This window comes from Pungitius pungitius, chromosome 10 (assembly GCF_949316345.1).
Source record: "Pungitius pungitius chromosome 10, fPunPun2.1, whole genome shotgun sequence".
Classification (NCBI taxonomy): Eukaryota; Metazoa; Chordata; class Actinopteri; order Perciformes; family Gasterosteidae; genus Pungitius; species Pungitius pungitius.
In genome coordinates, this window is record NC_084909.1 from 1,216,626 (window position 1) to 1,233,440 (window position 16,815).

The 16,815-nt window shown below is 45.9% G+C and overlaps 2 protein-coding genes across 3 annotated transcripts in view; both read right to left on the minus strand.

Annotated features, from left to right (window-relative positions):
• Positions 1-12,605, minus strand: part of ptpn4a (protein tyrosine phosphatase non-receptor type 4a) — a 40,366-nt gene extending 27,761 nt beyond the window's left edge. For both annotated transcript variants that reach the window (XM_037489034.2, XM_037489033.2), the window contains exon 1: positions 12,044-12,605. The gene's annotated coding sequence lies outside the window, so the exon portion shown is untranslated. The remainder of the gene's footprint in view (positions 1-12,043) is intronic.
• A 1,528-nt stretch (positions 12,606-14,133) lies between these two features.
• Positions 14,134-16,535, minus strand: tmem177 (transmembrane protein 177). The gene is made up of 3 exons (XM_037489515.2): positions 16,414-16,535; positions 15,512-15,778; positions 14,134-15,201 (listed from the first exon to the last, which is right to left on the minus strand). Exons 2-3 carry the CDS (start codon positions 15,710-15,712, stop codon positions 14,467-14,469), a joined length of 936 nt encoding a protein of 311 aa, XP_037345412.2. The 5' UTR covers positions 15,713-15,778; positions 16,414-16,535; the 3' UTR covers positions 14,134-14,466.
• Positions 16,536-16,815: the final 280 nt, after the last annotated feature.

Below are 16,815 nucleotides of genomic sequence, written 5' to 3' on the forward strand. Positions count from 1 at the left end.
TGTGTGTGTGTGTGTGTGTGTGTGGGCAGACAGCTTGTGAATGCTGTGGGTTTTCATAATAAAAAAACTTTAAAGCGTCACAGATCTTTCTCTCTTTCTGCGCATGACTTTTTCAAAAGGAGCTCCTGAATGAACCGTGCACACACACAGAGGACTGGGAAGCACTAGATCTCATCTCAACCTTAAGGAAAAATAAGACTTCCTGTTCCAGGTCCCTCTGCCTCTCTGGACTCATTCAACTTCATCCAGTTTTCTCCACCCTTTCCCTCCCTATATGCATGTTGAACCCTTTTGTTGCACCCCCCCCCCCCCCCCTTCATCATCCCTTTAATTCTACTTATTGTATGTAGGGCAACGACAGCAGCAGACAGAGTGCTGTTTTATGTCTGTGTGTGTGTGTGTGTCAGATTCAAACAAAGCATTTAAAATGTGTGGGGGAGGTGGGGTGCCAGGGAAGCGGCAGCTTTAGGAATGTAGGCGGCGAATGACCCTTGACCTCCTTTAGGGTTTGCCATGTGTGTCCATGGCGGAGGGTCAAGTCATACAGTGCAGCTCGTGGAATAGAGTACAGTAAGTAATATATAAAAAGAGCCAGTTTAAATAACTAAATAACTATTATTATTGAAAAGGACAATATCAAGTCAGGTTTTCTCACCCCTAATCTTTAGATTTGTCATTAAAACCGTACAACGGGGCTGATCTATTGGGTTTTCTGTGGTGTTTACAGAGGCTCAACGCCAGCACAGGTTAAAGGTAAACATCCAACGGGACGCCACAGGGGTCAAACCGGGCGAGTCCATCAGTAGGCTGAAGGGTAAGAGCGTGGATAGCAACACGTCCTTTCAGTAGGACGCAAACTTTCTCTGGCCCTCATCTGCCATATAAGAAATTCACAACTATTTACAGAACTTATTGTTCACCATTTCTTCTCTTTTACACTGGCTTGTTTTCGCTTCATGCATTTCTTCTGATTTTCTCCCATCAATTTGGACCTTTTCCTTTGCCCGAGTTGTTCCTCCCCCCCTCCCCCTCCTTGCTAACATGCATTTCCTGTAGACGGGGAGCCAAATTTCTGCACACGAATATTTCATCTGCAACATTCCTTCTTTCTACAGAGTCATTGAGTGGATCGTTTCTTGAACTGCCATTTTTCTTCATGTTGGAGGAAAGAAAACAATCAGAAATACTAAATACTAACCCGGTTAAATCGGGCTTTTACAACTATTTATGTGATCTTACGATGTATTTAGAGGGGTTACAAATGGCTGCAGGTGGAGAGACGACGACCCCCCCCCCCCTCTGTGGAACGGTTTCTGCACTCTGGCCTGAAGCACATTCCTTTAATCAATGTGACTTCCACAAAAACGTTGTGGCAACTGCAATTACTAGCTGGATGGTTTGCATGACAGGATTTAGAGTTTTGTGGTTCTCAGTTTCCCAGACAACAACATTCGACCTCATGCTAAAATAATGCAAAGGACAAGACATTTTCTAAAAAAAGAGATTACCAAATAAAATATCCTCAATACATTTAAAAAAAAACCTACAGCTGTGGAAACCTCGGCGTCCGATGACATCAGCAGCATTATGATCAGAAGTGCTGTAAACCTCCCGATAAGCACAAGCAACACGCGGCATGGTTTCTCCTGCCCTCGGGCCACGTAAACGCTCGGCTTCACTTCGTGTTTGGAATTAACGTGCAGCTTTTTATGGGGATTCCTGCCCTCAGGTAACACTGTAGGTAACAACCTGCAAATGCATTGGATATGAAAGAACACACATTTGCGCGGGTCTAGCTTGTCGCATCCAGCGTCAACGTATCAAATGCTTCATTCCAAGTGATCAAGAGGTGTCCTCGAGTCCTCAGAAGATTCAACCAACAGTTTTTAATTGCCGCTTCTGCATTTCTCTGAATCACAAAGCTTTGTTCTACCGAGCATGTGAGAAACCTGTGGGCACATGTGCAGACATCCGACACAACGATCCTGTAACTTCATTTACAACCGTGTCCTCAAGAACAAAAAATGGAAGCAGTGGAAGTGTCAACTTTACCAGAATTGCAAAGACCTGAGCCGGGGGGGGAAATGTCAAGGAATTTCAGATGATGAATCAAAACTAGACACTCAGATTGGAAACGTGAGAAGGGTGGGACAGTGTTACTTCATTTACACAACAAGAGGCCCTTTCTACAGTCATGCACACACACACACACACACACACACAAAAACAAGTTGAGAATCTGAGATGCAGGTTTGATTAAAGCAGCACATTCCCCTGATTCTTCCCTTTCCTGCTGACGTCGGCACCTTTCAACGTTGCCCGGGGTTGGTGTTCCGAGCACGCTGCAGATTTCCAGCCCCCGCCCACCTCGACCCTGCACATTCCTGCCCCACCTGCAGGGAGGCCAGGTGTGTTGCACACACACACACACACGCACACACGCACGCACGCACACCATGCTGCTAGAGGATAGTTTAGCTACATTACGACTCTGCTGCGAGGCCGAGGGCCACGTTTACACCTGACTGAAATGATGCCTAATCAACCGTATTTCTAGAAACATGGTTCTGAGTCACTACAGCGGCTCGCTGAGGGACAGCGAGACTAACCAATGAGAAGCCAACTCTGTGTCTACGATCAATACGAGCAGTAAGTTAGTCCGACTTTCATCAGAGGGGTATAAATGCTTCATTTACATGCCTAATTCTCCCCAGCAGTCAGTTCAATGCTCAAAAATAAATGACTATTTGGTTGGAATGGACGGTGTCTCAATTCATTTTTTGCAAGGGGTTCATGTATTTAAACTAAATGGGATTCACATGCAAATACTTTTGTTTCCCAATTGGGTCAAAGTTATAAGTCTGAGTGATTTTCTTTTAGCCGTCGCTCAGTCTGCAGCCATCGATTCAAACACACGAAGCGCAACAAAAGAGCTACGCAGCTTTAAGCGCTTTGAAGCTGATCATGTGGAAGCGGCTTTGAATGCACCACGCGGCCTCACAGTGAAAGAACCCGATTGTCATCAAGCACCGAACTTTTCTAACACGCTTTCATGCCAAATCCGGTAACGTCACAGGTTTTTGGGGTGATGAAGAAATAATTACGTGATATGAGAGAAATGACTACGGTTGAAATAAACAGTGTGGCAGAGGCAAGAATACATTGTTAGTTTAATAATAAAGAGAGCCATACTGTACACTGTGTTCCTATGCAGTCTGTGCTTCTGGTAACAACGTCTTAATATAAATAAACTCATTTTAAAAAGCTAAGGCTTCACTATTTGGCCTCCCCCACAATTAAACGGACATACTGACGTTTGAAATGCTCTTAGGAAGTGCTTTATTTACAGCAGGAAGCCACCCTGCTGCTGAAGGCTACAGAAGAAGAGTTTTAAACTGTGGCTCCTGCAGACGGACAAAACCAAAATGCACTGAATTCAGGTGACAAAGAACCTCTGTTGGGTCTTATTTTGTTCATTAGCATGAATGTAGCGTGGGAATGAATTTGAATGGCTTTTTAGGAGCTGCACCGTGGAAAAGTTTTATTTTGATGCAAATTAGCAGAAAAGTAGCACGACATGGAAGTAAAGACCTCCAGATGAAAATGTGAAATACAGATATTTGACCCTAAAAATCAATGGCTTATCTTTGACTGATGACTAATTAATAACCAGGATCTCAATGTTTATAAAAAATAATTGTGACTATGATTTTGCCATGACATTTTGCCACATTGACGCAACACAATCCCTTGCAAAGAGACCGAGAGGATTGCATCATGTGACAGAGTCATGATGACTACATGATTTTAATCCCCAGCACCCTCGAGATAACCCTGTATTCCTATTTTTAGAAGTCTACTTAAGCACTAAACCAATCAGATCTCGTCTCATCAAATTTCCGCCCATCAACATCATTGCTCGGTTGTTCACTTTCGAAGAAGCCTCGGATATTCCATTCTCCGTCTTTACTGAGAAATGGAATTAGACCGGGGCAGGCATTTAAAATGAGATATCGGCAGCGAGTAGTTGGGGACAGTACTACTAGGAAAAGGGGTTTTTCGTCGGCCTAATCCTTCAGAATACAAGTCATTTTCCAGGAAGCGTTACTGAAATGTGTCCATATCATCTCTGCTTACTCAACCACCAAAAACTGATGCCTGCTCATTTTTTCACATTTTAAAAAGCCAACCCGGAGGCCTATTTATACGATGAAAGTCAGCTAAATGTAAAGAGAAATAACACACTATGACACACAAATGAAACCAAAAATATATGCAAATACCCCAACCGCCGGGAAAAAGAGAGGCGCATCCGGAGGATTCACACCTCCAGCTGGAAATGTACCCCGTGTTATGGAAGTGCCACATATGTAAAACATACATTTGCATTATTACACAGCTGCCTAACCACATTCTTCATTAGTGTCAACTGAAGGCCAAGTGGTGGAACCAACGACGTCTCGCAGCTCTGCGGGAACAAACCGCTTCAAAACTCAAAATAAACTCATTTTAAAACGAAAAAAGAAATCTGTCGCAAAACGAATCGTCCAGGTGTCTTCAGCACCAATGTTCTCTTCCCGAGAGGATATTCTGAGTATGTGTCTGTTGTCAATGGCGCATACTGCAGGCTTTTAATCTGCTCTATTCGTCTTGTAACAAGTGATGCCGCTCTCTGCCTCCGATTCTCTCAAGTCAAAGAGGTCTTTGAACACTCATCTCGCTTATTTTTGAACTCACGGTTTAATGTTTGGCTCGCTACGGCCTTAACGGGCGCTTGGTATTACCACGCTTTTGTTTTTTTTGTCACGTTTGGTTCTGTCCCGTCGACGTTGCGGCACGCGGGTGTCATTTATAAAAACTCCTTTGCGCTGTGAGGGCTCGGAGCACCGCGACCACTCAGGATAGAAGCCCTATGAAACTATCCAAATAAAAAAAAAAATCAATAACCTTAAAAACCATAAGGTGGATTAACTGCAAACTATAAACCACAGGGCCCCCGCGACAACAAAGGCAACTCAGGGGAGGAAGATTTCCAGAGCGGCGCCGGCGATTAAAGGGTGTGATTGAATGCATTACATAGCCGGTGTAATGAGAAGCATGTGTGTGGGAGAGGTGTTGGGGTATATCTCTGGTTCTTCGGGTGTATGAAGAGGTGAAGATGAAGGGATGGATGTGGGCGGAACACATTGTGGTTGGTAAACAGGGCCAAAAACAGGAAAGCGTGGGCGCGCCTGACAATCACCGCACAGCCTGCACCGTGTTTCCACCTTGTTCAAAATGAGGTACGCTGCTGGTGAGACCAAGAACCCCGACACGCTAATTAGTAGCTTTTTTTTTTGGTCCCGTCCTGAGGTACAAAAAGGCAGAATCCCTTAATCCCCTTCAAGGCCACAGTCTGCTTCATGCAAAACGCCAAAGGTGCGAGCTCAGGTGTTAAACCCAAACAGCTGATAGAAATCTTCTGGTACAAGGTCACTGAGCGTGTCGTTTATAAAACTAATATTAGCAATGTTCAAAAAGACACAAAAGCATCAAGACATTACATTTCTTTTTTTTTGTAAAAATGCAAAAATCATTCCAATTGTAGGAAAGTTTGTGCCGAGCCATTTGGATGATTCAGCGTATTCTGCCAGTTTGAATGGCACAGGTGATGCTCTTTGAAGCGTTATAGGGCTACATATGTAGAACAGTAGTTTATTTGTCGTAGTGCTATCAGGCAGATGGCGTTTCCTCTGCAGCGCTGACCTGATATACAACCGCCTCAAATGAGGCTTTGACCAACATGGGCTAAACTGAGCCTGATTTAGGCTGTTTTTCGGCGTTAATCTGATTTTTACAAAAGAAGATTAGTGCGACCCCAGCCCTAAGTGACGGCTTAGGTGGACCAATGAAACAGTAAAGCTGTTATATAGCAGTATGTACTATATTAGTAATTTAAGAGGAAATATGGATGTTCAGAAAAGAGACAACAAGCTAAAGAGAACGAGCACACCGACTTTGTGTGGTTTCATGCCTGTGGGGCAAGGGGGTTTTTTTGTGCTTTTTTTGTGCAACATGGCTTAATGTCTTTTAGTTGCCTTTGAGCAAAATATGTCAACTTCATAATTATCTGGACGCCAATGTCCAGAAATCAAAGGGCCTTAAAGAAACGTCATGCATCGTACTCTTGCTGGTAGCTTCCACGCAGGCCTAATAGGCAGAGAGAGAGAGAGAGAGAGAGAGAGAGAGAGAGACAGCCCCCTGCCTCCTGCTGAAATCAGAGAAACCACAAGAATGTAACAGCTTCTGTTATTATGCCTCCTCGCTGCCCGATAGCCTGCGCCGGAAAAAATGGCAGCAAGGCGAACACGCACAGGACCGGATCGTGCAGAATCACACACGCTGCATTTCGTATTGCCCATCAATGCTTTTTTAGATGTTAGCATGTAGAGGACATACAGTTTAACAATGGTCAACTAACCATAGCTTGCTAAGATTAGCTGACTTTATGACGTTAGCGGTGTCTCTTTACATGGTTGTCATGGGCGCGAGGAGAGGAACACCCCTACCCTCCGGCTTGGAGGTAAGGTTGAGAAAGGTAAGCGCTGAACTAAAAGGTGGTGAACAATGTCAAAGGGCTGCTCACTGGGAGTGTTCATCAAACTCTACGGTAAGCACTTTATAGATAGTTAAGTGAAGTTAACAATCAGAAAACATTGAAGCTAGTTCCCATTTGGGGGCCACAGCAGGAAAAAAAAAAGCAGCGCATACATTTTTGTTTCCGACCCAACTGTGTCCTCTGACCTCCTGAGGTATTCAAGGCTCTTTAAGCAGCTGTTTCAAAAAGGCAGACCTGAGGATCCGAAGCTGACGCACAAACACAACACAAGCACACAAGCTAAGCTCAGGTTGCACAAGCAGCAGGTTATAAAAGAGCACACGTCGACAGGTCTACAACTCGTTGCTCAGATATTCAACAAACACCTTTAGGAGCCGATGCGTACGCATGGAAACGCCATGCGTGTTTGCTGTGAGCCCTCTTTTCGGGGGAAGAGAGCGGCGAGGACAAGCCAGGGCACGCAGCGGAGCCAGCTGTACTCGCATACCTGAGGAGGGTACACGTGGGGGTGGGGCGGCGGCGGAAAGGAGAGGAGCCCTTCCTTTCAGACGAGGAATGAACAGGTATCATCACCCCGGGGGTTATTCTCAAAAACAGTAATGGCCTGGAAACGACTGATCTCATCCTCTCGCCCCGCACTCACCCTCCAGCCTCAGCGAGAGGGCCGTTTGCATCTGAAAGACTTGCATCGTGCAGCTCTTTTGTCTCCGTTAAGATCTACTTCGTATTTAGATTTAAATAACAGAGATAAGACATCTACCACTGCGTCGTACTTCCCATCAGCGCATCGACGCTCATCAGTCACCCACCGGTCCAGACGCAGAGTCTCCCATTCCTCCATTTAGTCAAAGGCCATCTCTGCGTCAGTCCATCTCACATGCAGTGATAATCAATGATCCATTTTAACCTTTAACATGTATTCTGTCTAAATACAACATTCTCTGCAGGGCTAGCTCATCCTCTCACACTGAACTACCACCTAGCGAGCTTTGTCACTTGGCTCTGCTGGTACAATAACTGCCCTCGAACGTCCCGATTCTCTCTGCTCTACTGTCAGAAACCACTCAACCATTCAAGTTTACAGGATTCAAAGCATCGCTTGTGTGTGTGTGTGAATAAGAATTAGGGTTTCTACTATCTCCAGCTCCTCTGACTGGACACACCTGCTGGTTCAGATGATCAAACAATTATCGTTGGCCACTAACAGGGAAGACCATTACCACAATGTGCACCTTCATCAGATTAGTCAAGCACGATCCAGACACGCCACCACTAGGAAGAGAGAGACGGAAAAGAGGTGACCCTGATCTGATAAAAACGTATGTCTAACGTGAAATCTTTAATTTAACCACTACAACCATTCAAAATTCCATGAATAAGGTACGAGTTGTTTCATGATTTTTCAAAGAAATTACAATAGTGGTACAATAGTACCATTGTCCAGCTAAGAATAAGTGTTGTATAAAATAGATCTAATAACAACCAATTCACAAGTCCCCTTTTATGTTTGTCCCGGGGATTATTTCTAATCTGGGGGGTAAAAGCTTGCTTGAGGAAGGTCGGCCCATATTCAACGTGATAATGTATCATCTTTCAATCAAATCATACGTTGAGACATGTGATACACAATGACATCGTACAAAATGAATAAGAATAGACTAACTACAATGTGTGTGGCCCCAGCACAATGCTAAAGATCACCCACATCAAAACGTACACATCAACATTAGAACGGCACGGCTTGCTCTGCATTTTGGGAGCCTAAATCTGTGGAGGCACCTTGGTCCTGGCCTTTGGTGGTATCTCACGTAGAATAAACACAGCTGTGTTTGGGGCTTGGGAGACGAGTTTCGTTTGGAGAGTCGTGACCGTATCCGCCCCGGCAACAGACCGCTAACTAGCTGCCTTCCTCAAAGCTACCTGCCTGGATATTTATGTGAATGGACGGCTGTTTGACCAAAAGGACTGCCAGATCAGCCTTAAAAAAAAAAAAAGCAGCTCAGGACGATGAAGATCTGAAGGTGCCTCCAGCGTGGGCCGTGCTATGAGCCATTGGATTTGTTCCATTCTTTAAGCACACTGTCGCATTTTTAAATGGTGGTCATTCCCCTTCTTTTCATTTATAATGCAGTGGCCAGAGTCTATCAATGGCTCTGCTTACTGCGCTTCGCAACTGCAAATAGGACTGTGAGCTTTCCAAAGGGGTTATAATAGAAAGAGCGGGCAGCTGGTCCTCTTGGTCGAACATGAACAGGCTGCTCTTTGACAGGGCTGTCACCAACAGTCGGCATAGGTCACGGCAAGCCTGGTCCCACTCAAATAAAGAGCAGGATCTTATCGGGGGGGATCGTAAAAAGGTAAGTACCACTCAATTTCAAAATATACACTCTTATGTGAACACTAATAATAACAAGAGTTATGCAGTTAGCTACAGGGTTAGATTACACATGAAAAAAATAGAAACCCACATTATGTCGGGACATGTGAAAGTGAATTCACTCTCATGGATCCAAGCCTACTAAAGTGAGATATGCATGCGCCAGTATCTCTGAAGTCTGACGATATGTGGTGTCTGCTGTTCCCAGCCAGTCTTCGTCTTAGCCAACACTGTCACAAATTACTTAGCCGTCGGCACTATTGCGCCACGCCGAGAGGTTGGGTGTGTCTATTCAACACCGCGACTAAACAGGCGTAAGGTGTCACAGTAAGATAGAGAAAAGGGAGGGGTAAAAAAAAAAAAAAAACAACAACTCAATGCCAAGAGGCGGGACGACGAAGGAAGTGTCGGAGAGTCAGAGGAGAAGAAACTGAAACTCAAGGTGCATAAAAGACGACATCTACCTGGACCGGCACAATAACAGAATGTTTTCTTCTTAATAAACACTGGCTTTTCATTTGATCCTTAGGTTTCATGTCCTACGTTCGGTGCTCCTTGGAGCCCATCCCACAGTGTATACACATCTCAGCCCTTCCAGCAGAGAAGAACAATGGGCAACCTTTGACCACTTCGCTAAGGCGGCTGGTTTATGTTTAACCGAAGAACTTAATTTCTATGCATCTTCCCTACAGGCACCAGAAACCTGGGGGGGGGGGGGGGGGCACATCTGTAAAAGCGGCATGGTGTAAGGACATCAATGTGGGCATGAATTTGCTGCCCTTGCGTGGCTCACCAAATGAACATGTATGAAACAGCATAACTTGCACCTATTAATATAGTGCAAGCAGGAAAAATTAATTATTCAACAGTATTCTTCACTTAATAACTTCTGCAGTTGCAGCATAAAAAAATAGACTATCATCAAGTGATGGATGAAAAGAAAAAAAATGATCCTTGCAAAAACTCTGAGGTTCACGTTTTCGCCTTTGTTGTCAAGCTACAGGCAATGCGGACATTGCTGTGCGCCCATGCACCATGACCACATTTGAAGTTGAACAAACTGCTTTTGGATCTGATGGTACCACCTGACACCCCCTTGCCACCAGGTGTAGGTTATCCCCATTGACCTTGTCGAACCTGTGGCTCCTCTGTCTCCCAGTATCCACATCCTCTCCTCACTTTTAACTACCGGTTCCCTCTCTATGTTTCACACAGACACACACCTCTGATGTGCACCACGGGGATGGCAGGGTTCGGGTGTGCAGCTCCAGTAAACCAGTGCCATTGCCACAGGCTATTTAATCCTCACCATCTGAGTCCATCCACTCCCTTAAAAACTCAAGGCTTCTTTGGGTTTGGAGACTGCAGAACGGCTCAATGGAATTTGGGAATTTATAATGTGCATGGAGATAAAAAAGGGTTATATACTGTGTTTAACAAAATTCAGGAAAGGAAAATTTGCTCTGCACTTTAAAAAACATTATTTTAGGTGTGTTGAAGTGCCAACGGCGCCAGTCTCAAACACTACTTCCTGTATCTATACAAAAGAACCCCAGATGCATGACCCATTAATCTGATCTCCATCTGAGCCAAAAATCCACTGTTGCAAAAATAAATCCTTGCTACCTGCTTTTATGCAGCTTTGATGTATAATATGTGGCGTTAAGAAAAGTGCAACATGACAGGCCCAATTCCCAAAGTAGGTATAGTTAGCATGGTACGAGGATCGCAGATTCCTCCAGATATAGATCCCTCAAAACTGAATCCAACCACTGGATTTCATTCACAATTCCTTCCATTGCGCTGCCCCACATCGGAGATCCCATTCAGAACCAACTGTGACTGTAAAAGCCTTGCGGTAAAAAAATAAATAAATAAAAGTTTTTAAAAATATAAGAGAAAGGGGGACGAGATAAAGCCATTGGGGGGGGGGGGGGGGGTGGAGGCCGGACCAATCCGGACCGAGCAGCGGCCGAATGATCTCAGCAGGCTGCAGAGGAACCCGGCTGCGACCCAAAAGATGTGGCACGGACGGTGAAGGATTACGTCATCGACAGAAAGGAGCACGGCTCGTCACAGCAAAGCCTCGCATGCATTGATGGACACCACCTAGTTAACAGCTTCTGATCGATATTCTTCCGTTCACCAAGCAACGGAACAAAACAGCCCCCCATTAAAAAAAGAAATACGACGTTTGATGCACGGGCGACTGAAAAGCAATAAGCAGCTTATCCGTACATGAGGGGGGGGGGGGGCACTCGATGGGGAATTTCTAGAAGTGACACGTGACGTGAGACAAACGTTGGTTCACCAAAGATTTAACGATGAATGATACAAAAAAAAACCTTTAATCGATTATCCTCTGAGGGGTCTGTGCTCGCTGTGTCTCATAACCGCTGATGCTCAGGGAGAAGAGGAGAGCACAATGGCTCGACCAAACACTAAAACCCAATACGTCGTTTAATCACAAATTAAATGTGGGGATTGTTGTTGTTAATTACACGATAAAAGGAATGTCGTCGTTGGGAGAAAAAAAAGACACAACCGTAGCACAAGTGACGCTTCCACCGAACGCCGACAGGACCGTGTCATTAAAGGGCTCATTGTACACTGGGTAATGAATGAGCTAATAACGGCCCATCTCACTCCAAGGTAAATACCGACTTGAAAAAAGAAGGTCGACCGAAGTTGTTTTAATCTATAATGGACCGACCGCACACCCAAAACTGCGCACGCTAGATTCGCATCTCCCTTAAAGTAAGCTGCGAGAGGTTGAATGGGCTGAGGAGCGGCTAGCTAACACTTCACTGCTCCATTAAAGGCTGGGGGATAAAAACGTACGTTTGTTCCCACGAGGTTTCGCTCACTCGGACACGCGTGTAATAACACAACTGGTCACGTTGGGGGGGGGGGGGGGGCGTTGTTCCAGTGTCATTTCGCGGTATTAGCATTTTAGCTGCGCGAGGACAGCCAACTTGGGTAAAAGTGACAGCTAGCTAGCTAGCTAGCTTAGCGAGCTAACGTCAGCTGGCAGTGGAACTGGTGGCCTGCGACGGACTCTTTCTTACCGTCATAAACTGCTCCAGGGGCGTCCAGTTTTTAAGGAATATATGTGTTTTTTGCCGTGTGCGGAAAATCTTTTTTGAGCCGGGGCGGCTTGGCCCGAACATCCAAGAATCAGTTGACCCGCTGCCGCTGAAACCCGAGCATCGTCGCACCGTCTTTCACCAGCACTCGGGAGTCCAGCGCCGCCTCACGCGCGTCCGTCCCTCCGGGGCAGAGCGGGGCCTCCTCCGGGCTCGACCATGCGACTGGCTCGGCGACGACGGATAATCCACACGACAGGAGCCCCCGCAGTAACCATTGGCTAGACGCGGCGACTGGCAGTCATTTCAGCTTCGCGAGAGAACGGCGGGGGAAGGAAAGGTATATATGTCTATATCCATATATATCTATGTACTCCCACGCATGCGTAATAACCACAATAAATAAAGCAAACGGAGACGTGACAGCGTGGGTGGGGGTGAGGGAAAAGGTGAAAAACGTTGCGTTGCTCGAGTCTCCGTTGTTGTTGTCAGCGTCCCCTGGTCTCGCTGCAGCTGCTCTGCCTCGCAGCTCAGCAGCGATCAGCGCAGCAGCGACGTAATGGCGCAAAGCGAGCGCAGAGGGGAGGGGGGAGGAGGGGTCTAGGGGGCGGGGCCACCGAGCGGGGGGGGGTTTGTTTTAGCGCACCCAGGGAAGAGCTGCTTCTCCGAAGAGCCGTCGGATTTATCACAGTAAATATTGGCACGTTTTTAGTCGCGTTTTAACTTTGGTTCTGTTGAATTATTTCAGCTCGCCCGAGATCCAACATCACCACAGTTTGCATTTATTCTGATATGTAAGCTCTCTGTGTAGCTTGACTGTATTTGGAAGCTTTATTTTTGTATATAGGTCGAACATATTGCATAAGGGTACGTCCTACTAATTGCAAAAATATGATAATATATCATTTTATTTCCTATTACCCATGAAAGCCCTCCAGAATAAAATGTGTTTGAATACATATATGCATGTAATTAATATTACAGCTGCTACTGTAATTTGCATACAGACACACACATATTTTATCTACATTGTAATGTTTAATTTCATTTTTTTAAGGGCCGTGTCCCGCATGGGTCGTAATCTCATAACGTAACTTTCAAAACTCATGTAATAACAGACGTGACATTAAACCCTTTTTCTTCTTCTTATTCTCATTCACTTCAAGTCCAAGCCTGTCCATTCAACCCGAATGAATGCGAAGGCCCGTCATTCATGAGACACTGCAAAGAGAGTGACGAGTACTGAGAGTAGTGATGTGGGCTGTACTGACCTCAAGTGGCTTGACAAAAAAAACCCAGCATAGAACACAACTAACAATGGACCATTGTACAGTGACTCTGTTTGGCACACAATGAAGTGAGCAGATGAAGCGGAGTGCTGAGGGCGAGACAATGAGCCCAGTGTCGTTGATATGCATATCCTAAAAGCCCCATTATAGTCGGGGATTTGATGGAGGAGACCTAACAAATACCTTCATTTTTCAACATTCCTAATCAACTATGAATTCATTGTTTTTTTGTGTTCTCAACATGGCAGGAACACGTTATTTTTGGAAGGGAAATACATATACTATGGGATACCTATTGAGCATTTCTTGATGTAGGATGCAAGTTTTATAAAGGCGACGATCTGCTGCATAATCGTGGATCTGGAAGATCTTGCTCAAGGGCAGTCTGACTCGATGGCAGAATACTAAACCAGAGTTGTGCTGATTAAAAACGGTCCCTCTGCTCCACCCTTTTTTCCTTTGAATCTAGTGATCCATTGAAAGAAAAGATAGTGGGTCGTAGATTCCACTTATTGTGTATATATGGCCCAGTCTACCTAAGGACAATGATGTAAAAACTCCCAGTATGTCTGTCTACTACCCCATTAATTATATGCATCCTTCATTAATTTAGTCCACAGGGTAAAGATGGAACCTTTAATTAAAACACCATATCTGAACCTTGTTAATGTGCAGACAGACGACCTAAGGGGACCATTTCTGAGCCGCAACAGGCTGCATATTAAGATTATTAGTTAGGGCCATGCAAAGGATGTGTAGTAACAGAGATTTACTCTCCTTTGAGATTATTTGAGACTTACCTGGCGAGGTAAATACTGAGGTTAATTTTAGCAAACACAATTTGATATTATTGGTGCGAATGGGTGGCAGTAGGTAATTAAACCCGAAAAAGAGCTTCCGTAAAGCTGATATGGAATAAAATGTATGCTTTATGCAACAATAAATATTTTAGCACTTGTTCTGAAACAGGTTTCAAAAATATTTATTTTTTTCCCCCATTAGGTATTCAACTAAACATGTTTAAGAAATCTAAAGAAAAGCTCAGGAAGCCACTCTCGACCTGCAGTTCTTCAACTGCCTACAACCTCACTCGCCATGACGCAATCAGGGGACTTTTCAAGCCTTTTCTTCTTCTCTCAGCAGAGTGAGGATCCCGTCCCGCCTGGATGTGTACGGCGTGTGTTTCAGCTGAAAGATGTGAGCGGGAAACAAGTTGCCGCTGGCGGCGTACATCTCTTCTCCCTTCTGCCCCATCAGCGAACGCAGCGTCTTGTTTCGGGACAGAACCTTATCGTAAAACTCCACCCCTCCTTTGGCGTAATCCCGGGACACTCCGGCCGCTCGCCGGTCCGAGCTGCGGTCCACCCACTGGCTGACGGCATCCGAGGAGAGGAAGTAGGACACCGCCCCCACCGCCAGCGCCACGGCGTTGACGCCGCCGCGGAGCAGGGGGGGCCCGCCGTGGAGGCCGAACAGCTGCTTCATCAGCACGCTGTACACCCAGACGCCACCCAGGCAGAGCGGGGCCACGGCGGCACTCAAGGCGGGCCCCCCGGACTGCAGGCGGGCCACCTCCCGCGCTACGGCAAACCTCTGCGCATCGAGGGAGAACACCAAGCTCCGCTGCAGGGCCGCGCCGCCGTCGCTGGCCCAGTCCACCTTTCTGCCGTTGATGTAGATGGCGCGGTCGGTGATCCCGCTCGGGTCGTCCGGCGTGCTGTTGAAGTTGGCCGGGATGCCGATTTGGGCCCCGGCAGGGAGCCAAGGGACACCGGCACCGACCGGATGAAACCCAAAGGAGGCGAAGGCGGAGAAGTTCTTGGGGGCGCTGATGCCGTAGTCCTTCAGCACCTACGGACGACAGCATCGGAAATTGGATTTTCGCTCCTACATAGGATTTTTTTCATTTGTGAATGGAAGGTGCTTTTAGTGAGGGTTATAATTTAATATCCCTCTTACTTCAGCTGAAATGCATCCGGATAATTCCAGTAACCCCCGACGACATCACCGTTATTGCCACAATTTAGGTACAGTTGGCAATGAACTATACTTCAATATTAGGTCTTTTATCTCAACTGAATCATCTGCGAGCAACTGTATGAATCTCAGTTGGTCAAACTGTCTGGAACCGTAAGCTTGAAGGGAGATCGGACCACACTACCTGCTGGAATACGTCCTCGAGCTTTTCGGACAGCGCCACCGGTTCTCCTTTGGACCAGGCCTGATAGAGCCGCCGGTAGGAGACGTCGGGGAAAACATGGTAGAACATGTTGGCCGCAAAGACCCCGCCGCAGCTCGCGACAAGCAGCGGAGTCCTGTACTTCTGAAGCAGCACTGCATACCGGAGGTAGTTAGACGCCATATGGGGGGGATTTGCTTTTTAATGATGCTGCATCCGCTGAGGGCCACAGACGTCAACAGGAGGCATCTGCGAAGGAGGCAGACAATATTCAAGAATACCAACAGATCGGCATTTTAAAAGATGTGCAGATGCAACAGTAACAGGATGGTGCAGGAAAAAGAGGAGGAGGTTAGGAGGAGTGAGTCGATCATCTCTCTCAAGGACACTTGGAATGTTACGAGTCATCTGTAATCTGTATGTTTTATATGTAACAATTATCATGGTCATCAACGGTTGTTCAAGAATCTTTTCTGAATTTCCTGTCTGATTTCATGGGGCTGCGTTTAAAGGAAATAGATCTCCTTCTTTAGCTTGAAGTGCAGGTGACATTTGCAATGACGTCATAACCACTTCGGAAATGGAGTTAGCCTCGCAGTAGCTAACAGAATCTCCCGGCACTCAACGTCGCTAATGACACGAGAAAAGCGAACCAAAGGGCCCCCAAAAGTTCTGTCCTGCTCCAAACCCACACTGCACGTGTAGAGTCTGTAACTTTGTTTATTGCACATGATCTAATCTTAGCTAACCGACCCGATGAGGAAATGCTACCGCGACCGGTTTAACGGTTAAACTCTGACTGCAAACACGTCGCGGTTCATAACAGCAGATACTGATGCCTTCAATAGCAACGAGAAACATGTAAATCATGTAACTGCACTCACATGTTCTCCACATCCCTGCAAGGGCAGCAGAGCTTCTCACATGACAGCAATCCCTGTCCGTAAAGCGGTCAGCTGTCGTTGCGCGACAGTTTTACGACAGCAGGCGTAGCAGCTGCATTCACAAAGAGAGCGAGTTGACGTCAGGTCCACTGAATATTTAACACGCAATGAAGCATTTCTGAGACGTATAAATCGGAAACATAACTTGTCATAATTCAAATGTTATTGTTTGTCTAGAAGTATTCATCTCAGGCATGAAAGGTGGGACCGAGGGGGCTTCCTCAGGTATGACCTTTCAAACAAAGTACCAATAATGGATGTCGTTCTAATAAGCACTGCTAAGATTCTATGCAGTCATTATATAGTCGATATATTATAAATTCACATATATTTTTCAGTTTC

What these genes read in the sequence shown, in the direction of transcription:
- tmem177 (XM_037489515.2), bottom strand. Translation starts at nt 15,712, where the DNA reads ATGGCGTCTAACTACCTCCGGTATGCAGTGCTGCTTCAGAAGTACAGG. An exon ending in TCGAGGACGTATTCCAGCAG is followed by an intron (nt 15,202 to 15,511) that starts GTAGTGTGGTCC and finishes TGTCGTCCGTAG; the next exon opens with GTGCTGAAGGACTACGGCAT.